This window comes from Pleurodeles waltl, chromosome 6, assembly GCF_031143425.1.
Source record: "Pleurodeles waltl isolate 20211129_DDA chromosome 6, aPleWal1.hap1.20221129, whole genome shotgun sequence".
In the NCBI taxonomy this organism is placed as follows: Eukaryota; Metazoa; Chordata; class Amphibia; order Caudata; family Salamandridae; genus Pleurodeles; species Pleurodeles waltl.
In genome coordinates, this window is record NC_090445.1 from 1,567,703,309 (window position 1) to 1,567,720,814 (window position 17,506).

At 45.5% G+C, this 17,506-nt stretch overlaps 1 protein-coding gene across 3 annotated transcripts in view; it reads left to right on the top strand.

The window, feature by feature from the left end:
• Positions 1-17,506, top strand: part of RGS3 (regulator of G protein signaling 3) — an 805,262-nt gene that overhangs the window by 205,501 nt on the left and 582,255 nt on the right. Inside the window, exon 1 of one of the 3 annotated variants that reach the window (XM_069241284.1) lies at positions 4,903-5,382. The exons of the other annotated variants lie outside the window; for them this stretch is intronic. Coding sequence (XP_069097385.1) covers positions 5,019-5,382 — 364 coding nt within the window. The 5' untranslated portion in view covers positions 4,903-5,018. Of the gene's footprint in view, positions 1-4,902; positions 5,383-17,506 lie in introns of those variants that run through there. 3 annotated transcript variants of the gene reach the window in all.

Here is a 17,506-nt window from a genome sequence, read left to right on the forward strand (position 1 = left end):
TCCGAAAGTGCATCCAAATGTTGCATGCATGTCGGAGTGTCTTCAAGCGTACCTTCTTGAAGTACTTAGGATGGCCGAATTTATATAGAAAATGATCTGCTTTTTCCTCGAGATGTGCCGTTAAGGCTTTCCACGCCGGATCATATTCTGACTTCTTATTCAATAGGTTTCTAATGTTTTTTAATTGAAATGCCAGATAATACTTGAAGAAATCTGGAGACGCAATGCCCCCCCACTCTTTTTTTTTACTCATCTTTTTCCACGAGATCCTTACTCCTTTAGAGGCCCATACAAACGAGGATAAATCCCCCTGTAGTTTTTTAAACCAGCAGTTCTTAAACTCTAGTGGAATAGTGTTGAATAAAAAGGTGAATTTTGGGAGAATACACATCTTCAAAATGTTGGATCTTCCAATTATGGAAAGAGGGAGAGCGGCCCACGTCTTTAGCAATTTTTTGGTTTCTCTGTATGTTATGTTAAAATTTAGTTTAGGTACCTCATTTAGATCATTTGTTAATCGTATACCCAAATATCTGATCTCTTGTTTGACTAAAGGAGAAGCATAAGTCAAATTCCAACACATTATTTCTGTCTTTTCTGTGTTTACGCTGTAACCAGAAAGTTTACCAAATTGCTCCATCAAAGTATTGAACGCTAGTAGGGTAGAACTAACATCCTTGGTGTATAGCATAAGATCATCCGCATATAATGCTACTTTTTTTTCCCAGTCCCCACTTTGAAATGGAGTAATTTCCTTACTTAACCTAAGAGAAATTGCCAGAGGCTCAATATATAAGTTAAAAAGCAAGGGAGACAATGGACATCCCTGTCGCGTACCCCGCCAAATCCTAAATTCTTGTGATAACTGGCCGTTGACCAGAATTCTCGCTGAGGGGCATCTATACAATTCCCTGACTGTCCTAACAAAAGGAAATCCCAAGCCTCCTTTTTCCAGCACTAACCTCAAAAAAGACCAATTGACCCGATCGAAGGCCTTTGCTGCGTCAAAAGTCAGGATCGCCAGAGGGGTCTTTTCTTGTTCCGCCAGATCTATTGCAGCAAATAACTCATGTGTTACATCCTGGAGATACCTCCCTTTCATAAAACCCTTTTGATCCGTATGAATCAGATTGCCTATGGCACTCCCTAATCTCCTGGCTAAAATCCCTGTATAAAGTTTGTAGTCGGCATTCAACAGGGAGATGGGTCTGTAAGATGCACAAGACATTGGGTCCTTACCTGGCTTTAAAACTAGACAAATTATAGCCTCTCTCCAGGATTTAGGCGTCTGAGCCCCCTCAACCAGCATAGAATTAAATAATTCTAATAAAAAAGGACTAATAACTTCCCCCAAGACCTTGTACAATTCATTAGGTAGATTGTCTGGACCAGCGGCCTTTCCTTTTTTTAACGCTTTTATGCCTTCAATAAGCTCAGCCTCATTTATTTTACAATTTAATAGGGTCTTTTCAGAATCTTCTAGAGCTGGAAGGTGTAGTTTTTCTAGAAAATCACTAATCGACTCGTCTGAATTAACCAGGCTTTCTGCGTATACGTCTTGGAAAAAAGATACAAATGCCCCCTCAATCTCTTCTTGCTCCACACAAATCGTATTGTCCGATTTGACTGCTGAAATATATCTTTTAGAGAGGTCTGACTTAACCTTCCATGCTAGTAGCTTACTGCAACCTTCTCCATATTCATGGTGAGCATATCGGCTAGCTTCCCATTTTAACTTACTGCGATTTTCCAAAAAAGCCTCTAGCTTAGTCCGAACATTAACCTCTTGACATATCAAGTCCTCTAATAAATTGACCTTCTCTTCTGCTCGTGCTTTATGGATTGCAGCTTGCAAGGTTTTTAGAGATAATTCCATATCTCCCAATTTCTCTTTTTCTTCACGATGTTTGTATATTGCCAGGCTCATAAGCCTCCCTCTAATATAAGCCTTAAAGGCGTCCCAAACACACCATAAACTTGCCGTACCTTGGTTCAAAAGAAAGAAATCTCTTGTGTCTTTTTTTAATGCTTCTACTATAGAGTCGTCTAATAGTATAGCGCGATTAATTATACATCTAATACCTTTATTTACGACCCTGATATCCAAGTGTAATTTTACAGCTGAATGATCTGAGAGGTGAGCTGGATTGTGGGCTACCTTTCTGACCTCTGGGCATAAACTTTTATGTATTAAAAAAAAATCTATTCTAGATCTATGCCCATATTTTTTATTGTAAAATGTATATCTGTCTCCTTCGCCTCCTCTGCAGTGCCATATGTCTACCAATCCTAAATCTTGCATGGCTTGTTTCACCTGTGCCCTCATTTTAGGAGAGTTATCCGTACCTCGAGGGGTTGACTTATCGTGTACAGGGTCTAACAAAATGTTGAAGTCTCCGCCTAGTACCACTGGATATCTAGCTAGAAGTAAAATATTGAATAACTCTTGAAATGGTGTGGGATCATCTAGGTTAGGTCCATAATAGCCTGCCACCGTGACCCAATAACCACATACGCACAGTTCTACCACTACCCATCTCCCTCTAGGGTCAACTTGCACCGATCCTATCCTAAGCTTTATGGATTTTTTGATGAGAACTGCCACGCCTTTTATCACACTAGTTTGGGAGGAGGTGTGTTCCTCATTTATTGCCTGTGTGTGTACAACACATGCTTAACACTACCCTCCGATAAGCCTACTGCTCGACCACACTACCACAAAATAGAGCATTAGAATTCTCTTTTTGCCACTATCTTACCTCTAAGGGGAACCCTTGGACTCTGCATGCTATTTCTTACTTTGAAATAGTACATACAGAGCCAATTTCCTACACTCGACAACTGATTCCTTGGCCACTGTGCCTCCACGTGCACTTTTGTATTGTTTCACTTTGATTGCCTTTTAGATTAATAATTTGCAAAGCCAACTTCATCTTCCGACTAGTTGTCATAACGCTCTTCTTTGGGGATGCAGGTTAATTTTGCTACTGTAGTGTGTTAAGCAAAAGCACCCTACTGCCAGTTTCTGCATTACTTCATCGTGGCATTTTCTTTGTAGGCGCATCACACACCCTCGCCCAGCTAGTCAACACTCTGTCGGAGATCCAGTGAGGCTTTGCATAGAGGTCGATCTCATGTAGTGCCTCTTCTTTGTTAGCTGGTAGCCAGTGGTCTCTGTCTGAAGGTTATCGGGCAAGTGCAGGTCATCGTGGAATGTTTCACCTGTTCACGGCGCAGTCCGATCCGATCCTTCGGAGGTTCAAGAGCATTGAGGCCAAAACAAGATAGAGAGAGTGTGTGGCTTCTACAACCGTACACCATGGCTGTGTACCGCGGCTGGGCACCCCTGTTGAACACTGCCTCACACCTTGCCCACGCCAACCACGTGGATAACCTGGCGATGGGTGCCGGCTAGTACCAGTTAATTGGCCTGGCAGTTGGGTATCTAGGGACGGTTCTCACAACACGCATTAACATTCTATTGAGTTAGGCTGGTGAATTTCCGGTCAGTTGTAGGTTATGGTGTCGGGCGAAAGCTTTTTTTGTTTGTTAAGCTGTGAAGTTAAGTGGTGATGCTTACCTCAACTAGCACACGCCACAGGAGTGTCAAAAAACAACGGAAGCACTTGTTTCAAGTGTGAAAAAGATGTGAAGCACGATGTGACTTCCTTCCATTTGCCCCACTTTTGTGATACCGCTGCAATATCCCCCCACCCACCCCCCGTGGTGCTATGCCAAATCTCGTTTAAAAAATGAGCGCAACAATCCTAAACTGCCAGGAAAATAAATAGGTACGTGTTAATTTGCCAAAATGTGCTCATTCCAAAAACAAAACACAGGCTTTATAAATACGACAACTTTTCCCCAACTTCTAAGCACACGTTGAATACTGAAAGATGAAAGTGATATATTTATTTTGTATCATATCAAGTTAAACCTATCAAGCATTTTGTGGATATTATCGGTTACTTTGCGGTTTTACACCTGTATGAAGCACTCGGGCCTTTATTCGTGTTCTTTATATCTCACATAATTCATTGGTGATTTGTAATATAATCTACTGCTGGTAATGCGCTATTCTAGTTGTATTGCATAGTGCTCTGTTATTATGTCGGATCAGTCTTAGTCGTATACTTCTTTCAGCCCACGACAAGTGCAAGCACCCAGCCTAGTGGTACTGGTTTAGTCTACCTCGTGAGTATGACAGGCAGAGTGTGCCCTACGGGAATTCTAGTTGGTGACGTACACACGTAGCCCTGAGCTTTCTTGGTGAGCCTGATTACTTGTTAATGGAAAGCAATCACACTGAAAGTGCTTTAGTGTAGGGGTGGAACGGTCGGTTAGAGCTGGTGATTCTTGCAGGGCCGGGGAGGAGGCATGCATTGTGTCCGGTGCTCGAGCTGAGCCGCACCTTTTAATATGCAAATGTGTGCAGCTGTCAGGGAAGCAGCGGGATCCCTCCCACACTTTCCTGCTATTCCCCCCTCGGCGGCGAATGCCCCATGATAAACATTAACTGGGTTAGTATTTTGTGCATAGCGTTTAAACACAACTACAGACTTTCAAGGTTGCATTTTATCGTGTTTTTTTTTTAATCTTTAAAGTTAAATATTATTTGCTGCCTTGAAATGTATTGTTTGGGCCAAGGTACAAAGATCTCATTCAAACGTACTCCGTCCAATGGGAGCGTCGGCTGTCTCTTCTTATTCAAATAAATGGCGGCTATCGGGCTCCTGTCAGAGCAGCTGGGCCCTCCCCGCTGACAGGGCCCTGCAGACTCAACGGCTGCTTAGGTTACTGAAGGGTAACACTGGACTCGGGTTACAACCACCGAGCATTGTAACTTCCAGCACTGGATGGGGGAGAGCAGCCAACTGCCAGAACACAGCGTCCTTTGGACCTGCAGCTGGGTCCTGAATAGCGCCTCCTCGGATGTGCGAAGGCCATCCTCTTCATAGCGCTTTCCCAAAGGGGAAGATCTACCATCTTCATGCCGTCTTCTCGGTAGGAGCACAGCAATGGAAACCAGCCCAATGGAACACAGGCACTTTAATGCATACAGCCTGCAGCGCGGCAGCACGCGCACTGAGGACAGCGAAAACTTCGAGTACAGCCTCCTCGGGAAGAGCACAGAGCCCAGCCTGCTCGGGAAGAGCACAGCCATGACGGAGCATAGCCGCCTTGAGAGGAGCACAACTATGGAGCACAGCCTTCTGGGGAAGAGCATAACGGTGGAGCACAGCCGCCTCGAGAGCAGCACAGTCGTGGAGCACAGCCTCCTCGAGAGGAGCGCAACTTTGGAACGCAGCAACGTGCACCGTGTGTCGCTGTGTGCCAAGTCCTCCGGCGTCATGGACCACTCGTTTTACCTCACGACCTTCGGTGAGTGCCAGAGCAGGGATCTCCATGCTCAAGTGTCTGTCCTACAGATTGAAAGTCACGTGATGAAGGGCAAGTAAACACGTTGCCACTTAAATAACAGATGTTTTTACACTCGTTAATGTAAACGTTTTCAGAAGGGTAACATTTTGATGAATGTCCCTATGTTGTCACACACGGTGATGGTGTGTGGTCACACACAAATAATCCTTAAGTATGAGGTTTACACCCACGCGTTGAATTAAAATCATACATAGTTTTAGACCTTCCTTAGAAGGATTGGATCTTAGGTTGGGTCTACCGTGCTAGAATTTATAGAACCTGCAATACACCCGCTTGTACATTCGGTGCATTACCCTCTTGGGCTATCTCTAACATGATACAAAGTCCACACTGAGGTTTGCCATTCTGGAAGGTGCACGCTTCTCAGCTGGATATTAAAATGAATTGTATTTGTGTTTCATCTATTTGATGTGGAGCTGTCACAGACTAGTGATGTCAGTGAGCTGTGCAGCCTGAAAGGGAACTGCTTCAACAGCTGTCCGTTTCTTGTGTACACTTTGTTGTGAAATCAGGCACTTGGCCTCAGTGCCACTGATAGTTGGTGGATCGAGACGAGTGGACGCCGAAGTCCTGGATAACTCCACAAGCTCTTAGGACAAAGATAGAGATAGGGCAGCTGATTGGTTTGCTTATGACTTCTTTTGGGGATTCTGGAGGCTTCCATGGGAATGCATTTCGTCCATTACTGACTATTTACTTTCTGTGGCCTGGAACTCGCATTTTCTGGCTTTCTATTTGCTGGCCTTGTTTGTTTTAGGCTGTCCAGCTTCAGTTCGTTCCTCCGTTCCCCAAACCTTGTTCACTGTATTCTTCCACAAACTCACTTTCTGTAAACAGACCTTTAAATCTTGTTCTTATTTTGTCACATTTGCTCTGCATTTTAAAGACAGGTCTAATGTCAGCAGGCTCCATCTTCGGAGGGAGCTTGATGTTTACTTTTCTTTTTCTGACTTCAAAGTGAGAGAATTCATGTGGCAATAGAGGAGAGGGTGTAGGCAGTTTTTTATTATTATTTTTTTTTTTAACTAGCACACCAAAAAAACAACTTTGCTGATGTTTCATAATATATCAGAATTAGTACAAATAAAGCATTTTATTTTTGTAATTCTCAAGTGTGGAAACAAATATTTGAGTAAGGTCGAAACACATCAATATGTTAGGCGATGACATTTGCACACATTATCGATTGTGCGCAGTGAAACCGTATTTTGGTGCAAATGTAATGGATGTTTTAATTGAAAATGTGTTGTCTGTAATGGCAGTACCCCACCACACCCCAGTCTACCCCACTCTACCCGACCCTAATGTACCCCAATCCACTCTGATCCAGTCTGCCCACTCCACTACAGTCTACCCCGCTTCATCCCAGTCTACCCCACTCCACTACAATCTACTCCACTAAACTTAGTATAACCCAATCAACCTCACCAACTCCAATGTACCTCAATCCACCCTGATTTACCCCACTCCACTCAAATATACTCCACTCTGCTCCAATCCACTTCACTCCGCTCTAAACTACCCCAGTCTATCCCACTGCACTTCCATCTCCACCAATTTACTCCAATCCAATGTACCCCAATCCAACCACCCCACTCTGATGTACCCCACTCCACCCTACCCCTGTCTATTCCACTCCAAAATACCTGACCCCACTCCAGTTTACCCCACTACAAACTCCACTGCTATCTTTTCAGCACCTCTCCACTCTAATCTACCCCCCTCCACCCTAATCTACCACACTCCACGACCCTCCAATTTACCACACACCATTCAACTCTACCCTAATCCAGTTAAATCTCCCCTCCACTCCAATCCACCTCACTCCAATGTACCATACCCCATTTCACCCCAAACGACCCTACTCCAATCTACCACATCCTAATCTAACCCACTCGGGTTTACCCCTGTCTACTCCACTTAACATCATTCTACCCTGCTCCACTCAAATCTACCGCAGTATCAGCCAAACCCCACTCCATTCTACCCCTCTCCACCCTACTCCAGTCTTACCCTTCTCCAGTTTACCCAGTCTACCCCACCACAATTCAATCCACCCCACTCTACTTCACTCTACCCCATTTCACTCAAAACCACTCCACTTCAAACAATCCAACTCTAATCTACTCCACTCCATTCCAGTCTACCCTACTCTAATCCACCCACTGTACCCCACTCCAACCTACCCCACTTCACTACATTCCCATTCTACCCACTCCACTCTTCCCCCCAATCTCTCACTCCAATCCGAACTGCACTCCAATCTACCCCACTTCACTCCTTTCTACCCAGTCTACCCCACTCCACTTAATTGCAGTGTACCACACACAATTCAAATCTTCCCCACTCTAGTACAATGTAACCCAGTACACTCCAATCTACCCCACCCAAATCCACCCTTCTGCAATCATCTCCATTCAAATCCACCCACTCCACTCTACCCACCCCACTCCAATCTACCCCACCTTATCCTACCCCCATACCGTCCAAATCATCCTCTCCAATCTAACCCACTTCACCCCAATCTGCCCCAGTCTACCCAACTCCATTCTATCCCACTCCTATCTATCCCACTCCAGCCTATCCCACTCTACCCTAATCTATTCCACTCAATCCTATTCTACCCCACTCCACTGCAGACTACTCCAGTCTAGCGTCCTCCACTACAATCTACCCTAATATATCCCATTCTACTCTTGCCTGATCCACCCCACTCCATTTTACCCCGTTTCAATCTACTCCACTCCAGTTTACCCACCTTCACTCTAGTCTACCCCAATTCAATCTCCCTCACTTCATTCGCCCCAATCTACTGCACTTCAATACACCCCACTCGACCACTCTCTAATCTACACCACCCAAGTCAACCTCACACCACTCCAATCTACCTCACTCCCCTAACCTCATTGTAATCTGCCCCACTCCAAACTACCACAATCAATTTCAGTTTATCCTACTATAATCCGTCCAATCTGTACCACTCAATCAATTTACCACAATCCACCCCGCTCCACTCTACCCCAGTATATCCCACTTCTCTATCCCAATCTACCCTGATCTATCCCACCCCAGTCTCCCCCACTCAAATCTACCATGCCAGTCTACCCAATCCCCCCACTCTAATCTATCCTATCCCCCACTTCAGTCGACCCCACTCCAATCTATCCCAATCCACCCCACTCTATAATACCCCACTCTGTCTCACTCCACTCTACCCCCACTCCATACCACTAACGTTTAGCCATGGTGAACAGCAGCCACACTGGTGTACAACATGTCTAAAACACACTGCCAAAGCCAGCATGGATTGGCAAGATTTATTGGCTATGCCAAGGATTGTTAGTGCCTGGTTTCACGAAAGAAGGCTCTGCCTGGACTCTTGTAAGGTGACAGTAGTGGCAGTTGTTGTTCTCCTCCCACATGCGTACCTCCAAGACTTTGTTTGTCCTGCGTTTCTCCTTCAGACAGCCTTTACATTTTAGCTAGCAACCATTTGAAATGATGGGACTTGTTTCTAAGAAGTTTGCAAACTCAAGTTCCAGAATGCAAAGCTGTGTTGGTTTAAAAGCCAGGTGTACCTGAAAGTACAATATTTTACATTTACTTCCTTGGCCACTGTGCCCCACCAATCACAGGGCAGTGATAAGCGGTTCCCTCTGTCTCCTCTGCTGACACAGAAAAGCAGCTAGCCTACCCTACCCACTCTTCAAGAAAGCAGTGTAAGTCATTGGATCACTCCTAGCCAGGAAAACATAGAATCAATTCTCATCATGACCCCAAGAAGGGGCAGTACTCCTAAACTCAAGCCTCCAAGCACCACTCCCATATGTCTCGTTTGGATCACTGCACTTTTCATGCTGCATCCTGTAGTATTGCTTGTCCCAATTATAATTATTGCCTAGGGTCCAACGTAACTGTTGGTGGCTCAAATGCCTGGACCAAAGGTGTTGCACATGACATTGGTCCCGTATTCCGGGCAGAAATAAACTTTCTGATCCGTGTTTAAAAATAATCTTAGATCCCTGAAGAAACACTGCAAGACCTTAGAGAGGCAATGGAGGAAACATTATAGAGCCAAAGACAGAGCCATCTACAAAGCTGCCCTAAAAACATTATGCAGAAGTCAAGACTTCTTAAAAAAACAAAAAAAAGGCATATTTTGAAGAAAGGATTGAGGAGGCAGGTAGCAAATTCAGAGAAATTTTCAGTGGTTCAAAACTGTCTTCTGAGGCCTTTACCAGACGGCGCCCCCCACCTTAGGCAGGATGGTGTACCCAGCTAGCTTCCTTTTTCAGCGATAAGGTTACAGCTATCCAAGCCAGCCCTGGTGTTATTGAGGCTGCTGGTGGTGTCAGATGGAGACAGAAAGCCCCAAAGGGGCTTTTTCTATCAAGGTCACACTGTTTAGGATGGGCACAGATTTCATTAATCCACTGGTTAATAGAGTACCTCACTGAAGTCAGCAATAGTCCAGACACTAAAGAAGCAGGCTAAGATCCTACCTCTTTTATAAAAGGCGCAATTCAGTTATAGGCTAATCTCCGTACTACCAGCATTGTCCAAGGTATTAGAAACATTTGTCAATCAACAGCTGTCTCAGTACCTCCAAATGAATAAACTGCTGCACCCCAGCCAGTCAGATTTTAGGCCACATTGTTGCACTGAGACAGCTCTTGTCACTAAACACATAAGAATCACACTAGACGCGGATGGGGGGGGGGAGGCCATTCTGATTCTGTTCATTCGGTCAGCGGGCTTCAATACAATCCTGTACTCCAGACTCCTTACAGGCCTCGAAGCCATCGGACTTGGGGGACTGGCTCTGGAGTGGGTAGCCTTCTTTTTAAGGGACAGAAAACAGGACGTGTGGGTACCCACATATCCTACAGAGTCGGCAGTAGGTGTGCCGCACAGTTCAGCCCTACCATCTGTAACGCATATCTCACCCCTTTATCACAGCTAAGGTAGTTACATACGCATATGGCACTCCGCTGTTCACATGTGAGAAGGGAGAGGAGATTGCGAAGAGTCCATTAAAACCTCCCTCTCTTCCATCTTTCACTGGATGACAGTTCATGAGTTAAAATATAATGCAGATAAGACAGAAACTCTATTTTTCTACCCTAATCTGCCGGAGTTGCAGACCCTGTGGTCAGAATGCGACTTGGGCATCAAAATTGATAAGGATCTCTCTTTGTAGCCACAGGTCTTGTCAATGATCAGCTCTTCCTATGGGCTTCTGTGAACACTTAAAAAATGTTTTACACTTTCTCTGCTTGTCGCAAGAAAGGCGGTAGTTCAGGCGCTTATTACATCAATTTTTCCAAGATACTGCAGCACTCAAAAGTAGTTCGGAACCAACATGTCATCCAGATGAGTTTGGTTGTAGTAGGTTATTTTTATTTGTACATATGGACATCATAATAGGACGAGTGTTGTTCCACAATCACAGCCAACACGTATTTCATCACTACAGGTGACTTTTTCAAGACTTATTGGGTGAGGTCTAACCAGGAAAAATCACAACAGCGAGTGTCTCTATATATCATAATGTAACAGAAGTTGGATATGAAGTCAGTCCAGGGCTTGGACTAGGACTCCTGCACTGTTGCTATTGAACCCCAGGCTCTAGACTTACCATGATCTGTTGCATCAGGGACTACCAGATACCCTTTTGCACGAATAAGTGACTGACTTCATATCCAACTTCCATTACATTCTGGTATATTGATTGTGAACTACTTTTGAGTGCTGCGGTATCTTGGGAAAATATTTGCATGGTGTTTCTGTGGAATGCTATATTATGCTTCTAGGTAATGGAGCATACCTCACCGCTTAGCGTCGTGTTATACCCTACTTTGGACAACCACCAAGATGAACTATCATTGATTATACTCTCATAATGTTTCGGAGTTGCACCACTCTATACCACTGCCACCCATACCTTTCTTTGTATATCACTTATTACATCAAGGCTGGACTATGGAAATGCCATATATCTAGGACTACCAAACTATTTGCTTAACAAGCTTCAAGTAGTTCAGAATGCTGCAGCCCACACCCTCCTTAACCTGCCCCAGAACCCACATCTCTGCACTTGCAGGCCTTACACTGGCTCCTGATAAAGAAGAATCCTCTTCAAAACGCTGGTCCTAGTCCACAGAGCTCTGCACCATTCGGGCACCTGTTATCTAATGGACAGAATCCGTCTCTATCCCCCTTGCAGAAACGTGCGATCTGCCCGATGCTTTCTGGCAAAGATTCCCAAGATACGGCTCAGCAGCATGGGAGGAAGGACCTTCTCCTACCTGGGACCGGTGGCCTGGAACAAACCTCCCCTAGAGTTGCACACTATGGCTACCACTTCTGTGTTCAGGAAAACGTGGAAGACTTGGCCCTTTAATCAGATGCAGAAAAGCACTCCTAAAACTGGCCTATCATCGAAAATGCAGTGCCGGGACACTCCATGGAGTGACAGTTTTCAAACATGAATTTAGAAAGGTTCATTCCCCCCATCACCCTGACAACAAAGGCAATGGTGAACTAAGAGGCAAGCCAGTAATGTGCACCCTCTGGTTGGCCTGGGTTTATATTATATATGGAAAATATTCGTTTTTTAAATGAAACACGAGAGATTTTATAGAGGGCACATCCTGAAGTCCTATATTTCGAGGTCCTGCTGTATGAGACAATGAAGAGAATAAAAAGAAAGTGAAATAGAACAATTGCCTAGAATCACACAATTTTGTCAAGTGGGAAAGCCGGCATTGATCCTGGGAGCAATTCTACCACTAGAAGTGCAAGTGTCATTTACCTATGTCCACCTTACACCTGCTCTACCCCTGAGCGCCAGACTGCTGGTATCAGTGCGGCCCTCTGTCACACTACAGACTTACGTTTTTGGCCCTTCGGAAAATGTTTGAGAGTACCCATGTTCTAAATGCAGCGCGCCAGGAACCTCGTGCGCGCAGACGCAAGAGGAAGGCAAGGAAAAGAGGGATGGGAATGAACACCACAAGGATATAACGCGACATAAACAAATGCACTCGCCGTAATACAATTACAATGCCAACCTTGCGGTAGTAGAGATTAACATTACAAAAAAGTAGCCCCGGTCGCAGTGATATTCTCAGAGGTCGCTGAACGACCCACCCACATGGAACCGAAAATATTACCATTGTTCGTGGTAACAGATCTGTAGACGGGCGTTTCTTCGAGCACAGGTGTTCAGCTCACGTGGCAGGTAAATGGCCAGGTTCCTCCTTCCTGGTTTCTGCTTCGGTTGAGTGTGCGCTGGAATCTGTAATAGTACAACACAGGTGGATTGTTATCGCCCCTATTCTTGAAACCGGTTCCAGTGAAGCGTGGCGTTTAAACGTTTCGGCGCTAGAACCATTTTAATGACGTGGTGAATAAACTAAATAGAAGGAAAACTAGCACTGACAAAGCCAATACGCCGGGGTTTATTGTGCACGTGTTAGCACGGAGCAAGACTCGGGGAGGCAGCTGGAGCGGACGAGGAAGGGCTCTAGCTGCAAAGTAGGCTCTCTGGGAGTGGAGACTGTTTCTTGCAGAAGTCAGCGATGTGACAACCTTGCAATAGGTAGGTTTACTTCCCTTTCGACACCAAACCAAAGCGCTATGCTGCTTCGCAGCGATCGGCTTTAAAGTAAGTAATCTGACATTTCAGACAGTAATAATGGCGAGATCAAGAAGAGGGCAGCCTCGTCACTGTTCTGCAACATTCTGAGATTGAAAGCAGTGTAGTTATACCATCACGGTCGGTCCTTCCTCCGTAGTCAGTGTGGTACAATCTGTATCCTCCTGACCAATGCCTGTGCATTTGCATCAGCATAGCAACTAGCGTCTCTTCAGAAAAATGGAGGTACAAACGAAAAGATACTTTTAAAACAATCCTAATGTTAGGTATTTATTAAAAGTACAGTTTTTTAAAAAAAAATGAAAGTTTGCATGGCTTAATGGCATAAAGTATCTAAAGGGAAAAACGAACTTTGCTGTTAAAGTTGTGTTATCCATGCAGTTTTTGCTTTTTTACCTGCGCACAACCTCCTGTCCCTTCGTCCCTGAACCCGTTTTTGACTCCATTAAGAGACCTCCAAGGTTTTTTTCTTCTCCCCATCAGGAGAGCGTTAGGCTATGGTACACAGGGATTATCTCCACGGTTTGCATCCAACCCCTAGTGGAGGGTGACTGCTGTTCCATCACCAGACTATTGGGAACCTGTTAGTTGGTGGGGGCTGAATCAATAGTCTTGGGCACAGGCCTTTTGACCTCTATCACTGGGATATGATCGGTTTGCTTCCTTATGGAAAAAATCCTTAGAGCCCTTCAGTGTATATTGTGGGTTATGGTGTGTTTGTATGCTCCTTCGCGGAGTCCATGAGTTGTGAATTGTCATGTGTAAGAACACAGTAAAAGCTGCTCAGAATGCAAGTTCCCTAAAAGCTGCCCAGGGTGAAATTCGTCCTTGAAATTCTTTTCATCCTGGTGGATGTGACAATCTATCTGTAGCGTTCTCAGGGGAGTGTCCTAGGTAGTGGGGTCCCAGGCGCTTATCTTGGGATTTTGGAAATCTATATTCACACCATGTGAAGCTAGTAGAGTTGACCAAAACCGGCTTGGCTGCCTTATCAGACCTGTCCCTAGATTTACATAGTCACATCCTGTTCTCTCTTAGTATGTTCAGCACTATGCCTACCTGAACTGCACATTCCGGTTGCTATATGTGGCTTTCTGGGAGCTTTCAGACAATAGGAGAAAACTCAGCAGGATCTCTCCAATATATACCCGGCTGGTCATTTGGGGCTGCTCCTTCCCTACATAGTGGAGATGTACGGACATGTCCCAGGCATTGGATGTTTGAAAATGAGTTTTAAATTATTACACCTTTCATTTTCCCAGGATTACAGCCAGGCACCGCATTTCAAAGGATATTCTGGCCTTCTTAAACCAACAGGGTGCACCTTGCTGGGCTTCGGAAGGTCTGCAGTGCCAGCTGGCAGAGAGATCTCAAGATTAGTAGCAAATCTAGGACTTTGGAGAATCTCTTCGGCTGTGCTTTGTCTGGATGAAAGAACTGCTAATCTGCTTACAGGGCTTCCTCTGAAGAGTGGAGTTGCTCAGCTGTGGAGGGCAGACAAAAGATCCAGCTGGCTCCCGTTTTCTTGGAGAACGACTCAAGGAAAAGAGCTGGCCTATGATCCATGAGGAGTTTCGGCAAAATTGGCACTGCCAGAACTAAACGACTGCGGTTTATGAGGGATGAGGGGAGGACATGTTGACATTAAGTTGGTGAACCTGCACTCCTCCTTGACTTGCCTAAAAAAATGGGTGCCCGTACACCCCTTCCTTTCTTCCTAGATTCTTCAAGTGAATTATTTTGGCTGTAGTTGGTAACCTTGATCCCAGAACTGAGTGCTAGTCCTCCAGTTCTGGGCTGGCCGTGTGGGAGAGCTGGTACCATGGGCACCCTCATAAAATTCCATTTGCAATCCTCAAGTAGACATACAGACCCACTATCTTTGGGTGCTACATGTAAGGCCCCTTCAGCTGCCCTGCCATCTCCAAGCACCAGTAAATCCGTGGAATATTGACTACTTATCAGTTAGGGACTAAGACTGGTCACCTTGTACTGGATCCCGTCCCCCCTCCCTTTGTAGCACTAGCTGAATCCTGCGTGACCTGCCAATCGGACTCCCAAACAGTAAGAGGCATTGTCTTGTTTTATTATGCAGTAGCATCACTGAAGAAAAAAAAAAAAAAAAAAAAAAAAAAAACAGATTGTGATCCAGTTCACTTGTTTGGTGGGATGCTTGTTTTGGGCACCTTGGTCATAGCACTGGCTCAGGCCTCTGACCTGCCCAGCTTGAACACAGAGGGGCAGGAAATTGCAGTAACCTATAACCAGAGCATTCACATATACTACTCGGAGTGTCCACAGTAATACAAAGGCTGAATGCTCAACTGTAGAAGAACCTTGCTGATTGTGGCCCATGCCAAAAGCAATATTACTTCAGTATTTTGTAGCTCTCATGGTTAACACCTCCAGTTGTTGTAAACCCATTTCTTATTTTGAGCTTGTGGTTGCAGGTGTGGCCCACAAGAGATCATTTCTGGGGACTGGGAGTTTTTGACTCAGAGCAAAAGAGGAAAAGCACACACGGGGTAAATTAGAAGCTAGAGAAAGATGGAAAACAATGACAAAGCTCAAAGGCAGGACCTTTCTGGAATTAAATAAAAGGGCATGGAATTAAGACTATGCAGTTTTGGTATTTGGCACGTTGACATTCAGTAGCGCTGGCCAGGGACATCTGAGCAAAACATTGGGCCTGGTACCTATTCTTTAACAAGTAAATAACAGTGTAAACACTTCTGTGGTCATAGCTGCTGTAGGAAGTTGGCTCTGTATGTGCTATTTCAAAGTAAGGAATAGCATGCACAGAGTCCAAGGGTTCCCCTTAGAGGTAAGATAGTGGCAAAAAGAGATAATACTAATGCTCTATTTTGTGGTAGTGTGGTCGAGCAGTAGGCTTATCAAAGGAGTAGTGTTAAGCATTTGTTGTACATACACACAGGCAATAAATGAGGAACACACACTCAGAGACAAATCCAGCCAATAGGTTTTGTTATGGAAAAATATCTTTTCTTAGTTTATTTTAAGAACCACAGGTTCAAATTCTACATGTAATATCTCATTTGAAAGGTATTGCAGGTAAGTACTTTAGGGACTTGGAATAATTACAGTAGCATATATTCTTTTCACATAAAACACAAATAGCTGTTTTAAAAGTGGACACAGTGCAATTTTCACAGTTCCTGGGGGAGGTAAAGTATTGTTATTTTTAGCAGGTAAGTAAATCACTTACAGGTCTCAGTTTTGGGTCCAAGGTAGCCCACCATTGGGGGTTCAGAGCAACCCCAAAGTTACCACATCAGCAGCTCAGGGCCGGTCAGGTGCAGAGGTCAAAGAGGTGCCCAAAACACATAGGCTTCAATGGAGAGAAGGGGGTGCCCCGGTTCCAGTCTGCCAGCAGGTAAGTACCCGCGTCTTCGGAGGGCAGACCAGGGGGGTTTTGTAGGGCACCGGGGGGGACACAAGTCCACACAAAAAGTATACCCTCAGCAGCGCGGGGGCGGCTGGGTGCAGTGTGCAAACAAGCGTCGGGTTCTCTGTAGGTTTCAATGGGAGACCAAGGGGTCTCTTAAGCGGTGCAGGCAGGCAAGGGAGGGGCTCCTCGGGGTAGCCACCACCTGGGCAAGGGAGAGGGCCTCCTGGGGGTCACTCCTGCACAGAAGTTCCGATACTTCAGGTGCTGGGGGCTGCGGGTGCAGGGTCTTTTCCAGCCGTCGGGAAATTAGAGTTCAGGCAGTCGCGGTCAGGGGGAGCCTCGGGATTCCCTCTACAGGCGTCGCTGTGGGGCTCAGGGGGGACAACTTTGGTTACTCACGGTCTTGGAGTCGCCGGAGGGTCCTCCCTGAGGTGTTGGTTCTCCACCAGTCGAGTCGGGGTCGCCGGGTGCAGTGTTGCAAGTCTCACGCTTCTTGCGGGGAGTTGCAGGGGTCTTTAAATCTGCTCCTTTGAAACAAAGTTGCAGTCTTTTTGGAGCAGGGCTGCTGTCCTCGGGAGTTTCTTGTCTTTCTTGAAGCAGGGCAGTCCTCTGAGGATTCAGAGGTCGCTGGTCCTTGGGAAAGCGTCGCTGGAGCAGGTTTCTTTGGAAGGCAGGAGACAGGCCGGTAGGACTGGGCCAAAGCAGTTGGTGTCTTTTTTCTTCTTCTGCAGGGGTTTTCAGCTCAGCAGTCCTCTTCTTCTTGTAAGTTGCAGGAATCTACATTCTTAGGTTCAGGGGAGCCCTTAAATACTAAATTTAAGGGCGTGTTTAGGTCTGGGGGGTTAGTAGCCAATGGCTACTAGCCCTGAGGGTGGGTACACCCTCTTTGTGCCTCCTCCCAAGGGGAGGGGGTCACAATCCTATCCCTATTGGGGGAATCCTCCATCTGCAAGATGGAGGATTTCTAAAAGTTAGAGTCACTTCAGCTCAGGACA